This window comes from Crinia signifera, chromosome 4 (genome assembly GCF_055691185.1).
Source record: "Crinia signifera chromosome 4, ASM5569118v1, whole genome shotgun sequence".
Classification (NCBI taxonomy): domain Eukaryota; kingdom Metazoa; phylum Chordata; class Amphibia; order Anura; family Myobatrachidae; genus Crinia; species Crinia signifera.
The window spans coordinates 290,294,327-290,303,661 of record NC_139220.1 but is presented as its reverse complement, the minus strand read 5'-3'; the positions used below and the strand labels follow the sequence as shown (position 1 = coordinate 290,303,661).

The following is a 9,335-nucleotide window of genomic DNA, read 5'->3' as shown; positions in this document are numbered from 1 at the left end:
TACGGCTCTGTATCAATGACCTTTACTGTGGTAGATACAGTACATTAAAAAGAGAATCCCATTGGATCCTTCCTTTTCCATCTCAGAAGTTCCCATCATAGTGTCGTAAAATAAAAAATAAAAAATTAGAATATGGACACCTTCATTGGAGATACTCCATAGGGCTGGAGAGACAGAAGGGTGATGGGAGAAATGTAAGGAGCAGCCAAAACAGAAGGAGAAGGGTAGCGTCATGTAGGCCTCTAACATTAGGCAGCTGCTTAGGGGCAGGATCGGGAGCGGGCATCATCGAGTCTGCCCACCACAAAATCAGGGAATCAGACAAGACATTAAACAGACGTGGAAGACGGAAAAGGACTGGTTGGGAAAAGGGAAGCGACGCAGGGCTTTAGAACCAGAAGGGAATTGGCTAAGGTTAGGGAGAAATCACAAGGCTGGAGAGACAGAAGAAACAGCCAGGTATGAGGAAAGGAGTGGGTGGCAGAGGAAGAAAGAGGGGGTTGGGGGGGGGGGGGGGGGGGGGGGGTAGGGGCTGGAGAGACAGAAGGAGTGCTGGCAGAAGCTGGCTGACAATGGATGAATGGATGGCTGGGGAGACAGAAGGCGCTGATTGTATATTCTCCCTGTACTTGCGTGGGTTTCCTCCGGGTACTCCGGGTTTGTTCCAAAAATATACTGGTAGGCTAATTGGCTCCAAACAAAATTAACCCTAGAGTGTCTGTCTGTGTGTGTGCATATGTGTGGTAGGGGATATAGATTATAAGCTCCACTGGGGCAGGGACTGGTGTGAATGTTCAAATATTCTCTGTAAAGCGATGCGGAATCTGTGTGAGCTATATAAGAAACTGTAAATTAATTCATTACAATCACTTATTTATTTTAGTCCATTCTCGTCCTCAAATTGTCTGTTAAGGTCCTAATTTATGTTTGTGTATTTGTAATAAACAATAAAGACGGATGATCGGTCTCCGGTCGTTGCTGATGATGATCATTAAGTTCTTACCACTCTTCTCCCAATTCACTAACATGGGGATTCTATTGAAGATGGGTTGTTGACCGTAGCACGATAACAGATACAATCTGATTGGTGGTTGCCATTGGCAACAACCCATCTTCAGTGGAACTCCCATCTCAGTAAATGTAGCCCAACGTCACTCACATTGTCATTTGAGGGTTATGCCGTGTGTTCGGGTATTGTGGTGCCGTTTATTGTCCCCAGCTTCTGTTCTTTAGTGTTTTATTAATGGTTTAATAGTTTCAAATGAGAGGATTTTATTAGCTCCTGAAATCATCCCGGAGAGATCGTGCGTTCATTGAAGAACTAAGGTTACACAGAGAGGAGGACCACTTGTTGCATTTCCCTCTTTGGTTCAGATTTGTTGTATCAAAAAGACTCCTCTACCGCACTGTATGTATACAAATGAGGAAAGAACAAACAATGTTGCAAAATCTTATAACAGTGTATGGAATGTCTGTGACTGAGAACGGGAGCTCGATACAAGAAGGTCTCGTTTCTGCTGCTCATAAATCTGCTTGTGTGGATTGTTAACACTTTTACAGCTTTATTCTACTGAGACTCACATTGGTAATGCTGGAATAATCGTTTGTTGAAAATCATGCGACCTTTCCCATCGTGTGCAGCCGCCTCCTGCTGCTGAGGAAGCAGGTCCTGTTCCCAACAGCTTCCCTACGTGTGATAATACCTCCAGTACGACTCGAGTTGTCACTCTCACAGACCCAATGTCATATAGTTACCATCTGATAGGCACACACGCATCATTAGACACGTTTACGCTTGCTATGCAATCAGTGCACGCACAGTATAGAGGATGAGTCCTTGTGTAGAATATTTGCAGCAGGTGGAGTCGTCGGCCTGAAAGCGCTCTATTGTCCCTATTGTAGCGGTTTCACAATGAGCAAGTTGTGAGGCTGGACTCCTCCCTCAAAAACCAAAGGTCTTCGTCCAGGTCCGCCCTAAGATTATAAAAAGAAGACTGCACCGCAGTAACGTACGTCGTCATACAAAAGGTTTCCAGTTTCACTTAGAGCGGAGGAGACGAAGCTAGAATGTCCGGCAGAGGCAAAGGTGGTAAGGGGCTCGGGAAAGGAGGCGCCAAGCGCCACAGGAAAGTGCTGAGAGATAACATCCAGGGCATCACCAAGCCTGCCATCCGCCGCCTTGCCCGACGAGGAGGCGTGAAGCGCATCTCCGGACTCATCTACGAGGAGACCCGCGGGGTGCTGAAGGTCTTCCTGGAGAACGTGATCAGGGACGCCGTCACCTACACCGAGCACGCCAAGAGGAAGACCGTGACCGCTATGGACGTGGTCTATGCTCTGAAACGCCAGGGGCGCACTCTCTATGGGTTCGGGGGCTAAACGCTGAGGCGCCTCTGATCCTCTCACCCACATAAAGGTCCTTTTCAGGGCCACCCACCTATTCCTCGTGAGAGCTATATAACATTGAGCTAGCATTACTGCCGCTCGTGGCGGTCCCCTGACTATACGTCGGCGGAAGTAAACGAAGATGAACTTACAAAGAAGTATCATTTCTTTAGGTTACATGTTGCATGCATGTAATTTGTAACAACTCGCACAGGCTGAGAAGATTGTTCTAAATCTGTAACAATGATACGTGCTGCAGCCTAGACTGTAATCCTTTGTTTCTGAGATGCCTCCAAAATATGGTGGACAAGAACTTGTCTTAATCTAATGAATACAAGTTATTATTTTAACAAAATAGACTGCAAGAGACAAATTCTTAAAAATGAACCGGGCTTTCATACAGTTCCGTCTTTGAAGACGCTGAAACCTCGGTGTCCTGGCAGTTGATCTACACTACTTTGTGAAAGTCAATAAAAGAATTAAAAAAAAGACCCATCACATCACATGGCCTCAGGACTGAGATGAACATGTTCATTCGCATTTGGCCCCAGGGACGTAGATTTGACACTGTGCTCTCCATGATTATAACGTACTGCATGATCATTATGACACTACAATACTAAAGACCCGATCAAAGTGAAAAAAAAAAAAAAAAAAAACATGATATAACTATAGATTGAGTCCCGTTGGACTCTATAAGAGCGCTCTATAAAGAACATTATTATTATTATTATTATTATTATAAGGTTCTGCGGCGCCTGTCATTCTAAATTATACATATCTACAGTATCTTTAATAGCTGCAGACTTGGAAGTTAAAAATACAATGGTAAACGTGATGCAACTATATGAATAGGAGATGTAGGAGCAGAAACATATAAACACCGTATCCCGGATCCTTTTAAATTCTTAACGTGCAGAATGTAAAGCAACGTATATGAAGTGGATGGATGACTACAGTAGCTGTCACAAATCCCAGCTAACACTGGTAAACATGATGCATTTATGCTAATGTGCTTGAATTCTATACACCGGCTTCGTATGCCGATTATTTTATCCCAGGATCTGAAACAATCGGCCATGGCTAGAAAAGGCGGGGTTTTTTTGAATGCTTCAAACGGTTGTATTAAACCAATCGATAGAGGAGGCATGCCCACACTGTCCAATCAGCGTGCAACACTGTGTATAAATAGAATAGCAAGGGGGCGACGTTTCTAATACAGTCGGTACTGTAGCTGCACGCATTTTCTTTTGTGATCATGGCCAGGACCAAGCAGACAGCGCGTAAATCCACCGGCGGGAAAGCTCCCCGCAAGCAGTTGGCCACTAAAGCCGCCAGGAAAAGCGCCCCAGCTACCGGCGGCGTGAAAAAGCCTCACCGCTACCGACCAGGGACCGTCGCCCTCCGCGAGATCCGCCGCTACCAGAAATCCACCGAGCTGCTGATCCGCAAGCTGCCCTTCCAGCGCCTGGTGCGTGAGATTGCCCAGGACTTTAAGACCGACCTGCGCTTCCAGAGCTCTGCCGTCATGGCCCTGCAAGAGGCCAGCGAGGCTTACCTGGTGGGGCTCTTCGAGGACACCAACCTGTGCGCTATCCACGCCAAGAGGGTGACCATCATGCCCAAAGACATCCAGCTGGCCCGCAGGATCCGAGGGGAGAGGGCATAGAGATATTCGGCACTCCTATACACGCAACACCACAAAGGCTCTTTTCAGAGCCACCAAATCTTTCTGAACGAGCTGAAGCGTAAAGCACATTGGTGTTTGAGTGGAATGATGTCAATTCCTTTAACGGGGGGACAGACACCCGGGCTCCAAATTGGTACCCACAGCGCATGTTCCGCTCCTACCTGGCTTTCACCCTGCTTCTGAACCACCTCCATATGCTTTGCGCAGGGGGACTACTCCTAGTCTTCGCTACGAAAGGTTAGACTAGTAGATCACACGTGTGTAAGAGGTGCATTTCGAGAAGTTTAAAATGGCATTTTCTAGGGAAGTAAAAGCACGTGCGGCTTCCCGGTCCTCCTCACCAGGCACGAAATGTTACTATACGGGCTGAAGCATAAGCTACAAATAAGTGATTTTTGCTTCCTGGAACCTTGTTCTTAACGCCTCGGTTCCTTCCTTTGTTCCCCGCTCCTGCCAGTATGAAGGGCAGATCTCATCTGATTGTGATAGGCAGATGCACAAGCTCCGTCGATGCAGGGAACGGTCAATCACTACCGGCCTTCACCATAAACATGATTAGAGAAGGGACGAGGTTTCCTTACATGGATCAAGCTCTCCTGCCCTTCGACTGTTTCCAGAGCTAGCCTCTCCTGTCCCAACAGATTCATGGGGCAGGTTAGCCGGGGCATTTACACCCTCCCTTCCTCCCTCCCGTACAAAGGTCCCGGGTACCACTTCAACCTTTCCCGCTAAATCGGGCTAAGGACTGACATTTAGCCAGTTTATAGAGATGAATCAGCACTTCACAGTCGGGGTGGGTGGCTCTGAAAAGAGCCTTTGGGTCAATAACGGGTAAAACATCTGACGGTCACATCACTTGCTCTTGGCTGGCTTGTGGCTCTCGGTCTTCTTGGGCAGCAACACGGCCTGGATATTGGGCAGTACACCTCCCTGGGCGATGGTCACTCCACCCAGCAACTTGTTGAGCTCTTCGTCGTTGCGCACAGCCAGCTGCAGGTGGCGGGGGATGATGCGGGTCTTCTTGTTGTCGCGGGCAGCGTTACCGGCGAGCTCCAGAATCTCAGCCGTCAGATATTCCAGCACCGCGGCCAGATAGACGGGAGCACCGGCTCCCACACGCTCCGCATAATTTCCCTTTCTCAGCAGACGGTGAACGCGACCAACCGGGAACTGTAGACCGGCACGAGATGAGCGAGTCTTGGCCTTTGCCCGGGTCTTGCCGCCTTGTTTGCCTCTTCCTGACATGCTAAAATGTTCAATGGGCGCGTTTCTTCAAATTCGAAACTGTACTGCGTGCAGACAATGCGCTCTCGATATCGCCCTCCTCTTAAATATACACTCAGGAGGGTCCAGTTCTTGCTGTGTGATTGGTCTGTGCAGGAACCTGATCTGCATTGGTTACTGTGTAACTGGACCAATCTGCAAATGGCGGGCGGGGTTTCGCCGACATCACTCGTAGCCAATAGTGTTACCAGCAGCGAGGACGCCTCGTTTGCATAAGCTGCCTATAAATAGAGCCGATCTGGAGCGGCACAGGACAGATTTTTTCTGCAACGACTCAGATACGATTATCTGCCAATATGCCTGATCCAGCCAAGTCTGCGCCGGCTCCCAAGAAAGGCTCTAAGAAAGCCGTGACCAAAACCCAGAAGAAAGATGGGAAGAAGCGTAGGAAGACCAGGAAGGAGAGTTATGCCATTTACGTGTACAAGGTGTTGAAGCAGGTGCACCCTGATACCGGCATCTCCTCCAAGGCTATGGGCATCATGAACTCCTTCGTTAATGATATCTTTGAGCGCATTGCTGGGGAAGCTTCCCGCCTGGCTCACTACAACAAGCGCTCCACCATCACCTCCAGGGAGATCCAGACCGCCGTACGCCTGCTGCTGCCTGGAGAGCTGGCCAAGCACGCCGTGTCCGAGGGCACCAAGGCCGTCACCAAGTACACCAGCGCCAAGTAATCTCCCCTTCTTCTCCCTCCCCACACCAGCACAAAGGCTCTTTTCAGAGCCACCCACCTCCTCTCTAATCGAGCTGTAACTATGATGGTTTTTGCTGTGTCCATGCTCCGACCGATATAACTGACTTGTGACGTACCCTCTAGCTATTGTTAACCCTACTGGGTCACACAAAAAAGTGCCTTTATCTCTACCACTTGCAAAGCTGCATTCTGTATTTCTCTTTCTAGGGGATCTGAATCCAGTTTCAAATGTAGGACCGGTTCATTACGTTGCAGATGTCACTGGCTGCTTAAATACACAAAAGATACATGCGACCCATAGGGTGGCCAATGTACACCGTTGGCAATGGATCGCTGTCTTTTTTTTCTGAATGAAGTGTGCAGTACGTCAACGTAGCTCAGTACCCAGTTACTTCTATGACCTCCGGTTCCGTTTCGATGCATTTAATTAAGGGTGAACACGTAATTCCTGCTCAGGCACACTTGGTTCCTACTGTAACACGCACACACTTGATTGAAAGGCGATTACAGTTCAGAGCGCCGCAAAGCTGAAATACGCACCGAGTCCGGGAGCCAGGGAAACGTTACAGTAATGGCTTTAATTTCCCGCCGATATCTGAGCGACTCTCATTGTGTGGGTCCATTGTCATTACCAATTCCCCCACTTTCAAATTAAAAATATACAATGTATCTATATCTATTCCACGTATAATAAAATGAAGGGAAAAAAATAAAATAAAACTAACAACGTTGGGTCATTACGTTTCATCAACACAAATATTCACCACAACGTAGTTGAATGATTTAGTTCTCTTATCAAGCTGATTTTTTACACTGGGTATTAACCAAGAAAAAAAAAAGAAAACAATACCAAGAGAGCAGTTACTATAAATCGAAACATAAAACAATATCTTCTTGTAGCGAACAAAAGGAAAACAATCCAAGGGTTGTGCTTATGAACGAATGGCAAGGCGAGCCATGACTCCGCCTTTAAGTCCAAGTCACCCATCAGGTCCGCTTTCCACTTTATAAAAGCCGCTGACAGGAAAGCTTACTCATTCTTACTGATCGTCACAGATTTTTTGAGAATGTCTGGAAGAGGTAAAGGTGGAAAGGGGCTCGGCAAAGGAGGCGCTAAGCGCCACAGGAAGGTTCTCCGTGACAACATCCAGGGCATCACCAAGCCTGCAATCCGTCGTCTAGCTAGACGAGGGGGTGTTAAGCGTATCTCGGGACTCATCTACGAGGAGACTCGCGGTGTGCTGAAGGTGTTCCTGGAGAATGTGATTCGTGATGCCGTCACCTACACCGAGCACGCCAAGAGGAAGACTGTGACCGCTATGGACGTGGTCTATGCTCTGAAGCGCCAGGGCCGCACTCTCTATGGGTTCGGGGGTTAAATTCTCAGGTGCCTCTCATGCGGTCACCCACACACGCACAAAGGCCCTTTTCAGGGCCACCCATCTTTTCTACGAGAGCGCTGTTACATCCTCCATGTTTAATGTGGCTATTTACCGGGTCCTAATATGAATTCATCACCTAGCAGTGAGGTGGGTGGCGGGTGCAGTGGTTCCTTTTTGGTGTCGGTGATCGTGTAATTAGGTAATCCGCAATATATAGAAAAAAGGTTACGTTACAAACCACGCTGTTAGCGACCACTGCACAGAGGCATATACGTTTTCCGGAGAATTGTGTTTTAAAGGGTCACGAGGAATGCAGATTGAAGAACGTTCCAGTCCGCCTTCTTTGCGATTTACTAAGCTCTATATATACTGTATGTACCCTTGCACTCATACGGTTTGCAGCAGTTAAAATACGAGGCAGCGCTAACGAGTTCTATAGTGGTGAATCACACACCTTCCCTGACAGCTCTGCCACAGATTGAGCTTGCCCTTACAGAGGATGTAGGGCATCAGAACCGGCTGGGAGGGTATGGTGCCACAGGTGAATGCCGCCGGTTTACAGCGATTCATTGAAATGCGCACTAAAACGCTATGCGCTATGAAGCGTTTATTGAAGAGAGCTGATACGTAACGGTCTCATTAATCCCACTTCCCAGCACATATGTAGAATTGTAAAGTGACTGAATTTAAGGGGCAAACTAGAACATTCTGGTGTACCTATTGATTACAAACTGAAGGGCGCTGCCATCAGGCCACGCCCTGCGCTCACAGCTCTGTCGAGAGAGGGTGGGTGGCTCTGAAAAGAGCCTTTTGGGGGAGAACAAGGGAGCGAGGATGCGGCGGTTCAGGCATTACTTCTTTGCCGCGGCTTTCTTGGGCTTTGCTGCCTTCTTGGCTGGGCTTTTTGCGGCTTTAGGCTTCGCCGCCTTCTTGGCCGGACTCTTGGCGGCTTTGGGTTTCGCTGCCTTCTTGGCCGGACTCTTGGCGGCCGCCTTCTTCGGCTTCACCGCTTTAGGCTTCTTCGGGCTTTTGGCAGCTGCAGCTGGCTTCTTCACCTTCTTCGGGCTCTTGGCTGCACTCGGAGCTTTCTTGGGCTTCTTCGGGGATTTGGCCACTTTCTTTGCAGCAGGTTTCTTGGGCTTCAGAGACTTCTGGGCAACCTTATTGCTCTCCGCCTGCTTCTTATTGAGCTTGAAGGAGCCGGAAGCGCCGGTGCCTTTTACCTGAGTGAGAGTTCCTTTGGTCACCAAACTTTTTACACCCAGTTTCACGCGGCTGTTGTTCTTCTCCACATCGTAGCCTCCGGCAGCCAGAGCCTTCTTCAGGGCGGCAAGGGAAACTCCACTGCGCTCTTTGGAGGCGGCCACGGTTTTTACGATCAGCTCGGAGACGCTGGGTCCAGAAGACTTGGCGCTCTTCTTGGCTCCTCCCGCAGCTTTCTTCGGCTGCCTCTTCTTCTTGGATGCGCCCTCTGATGGAGGGACAGCGGCGGGTGCAGTCTCTGCCATGTTAACACAGACAAAAGGCACAACAAATAAAAATGCAGTACTACTAGCGCACGAGTCACGACAATCGCGTTCTGGATTCTTATATACACGGCAGGCTGTGCTGTGATTGGCTGCTGGGCGTCCAGTGTCCTGTGCTCTCATTGGCGGGATAAGCAGAAGTGTGAAACCTTTCCCTGTCTGAGTTGCAGGGACAATCAGCTGTTACCTTGTGTTTCCATAGCGCAAAAAAACAGTCATCAATAGCGCATGAGGTGAGCAGCGAGGTGCCTCTTTGCACCACACCCGTACTCCAAGGTCTCCCCTATCCCTGTATGCCCACTGCTAGCCTAGAACCTGCGGACCGGGGCAGGAAAATCGAATTGATACTCACCCACACCAGGCTGGATCTG

General features: G+C 48.8%; 2 protein-coding genes across 2 annotated transcripts; one reads left to right on the top strand and one right to left on the bottom strand.

Annotated features, from left to right (window-relative positions):
- The first annotated feature begins 2,067 nt into the window (after positions 1 to 2,067).
- LOC146073151 (uncharacterized) lies at positions 2,068 to 7,435 on the top strand. Its single transcript, XM_083180334.1, has 6 exons — positions 2,068 to 2,366; positions 2,428 to 2,446; positions 3,620 to 3,964; positions 4,973 to 5,224; positions 5,638 to 5,853; positions 7,031 to 7,435. The coding sequence occupies exons 1-6, from the start codon at positions 2,068 to 2,070 to the stop codon at positions 7,433 to 7,435; spliced, it is 1,536 nt and encodes a 511-aa protein (XP_083036460.1).
- An 854-nt stretch (positions 7,436 to 8,289) lies between these two features.
- Positions 8,290 to 8,946, bottom strand: LOC146073150 (histone H1.01-like). The gene has a single exon (XM_083180333.1). The coding sequence runs from the start codon at positions 8,944 to 8,946 to the stop codon at positions 8,290 to 8,292; it is 657 nt and encodes a 218-aa protein (XP_083036459.1).
- Between the last annotated feature and the right edge of the window lie 389 nt (positions 8,947 to 9,335).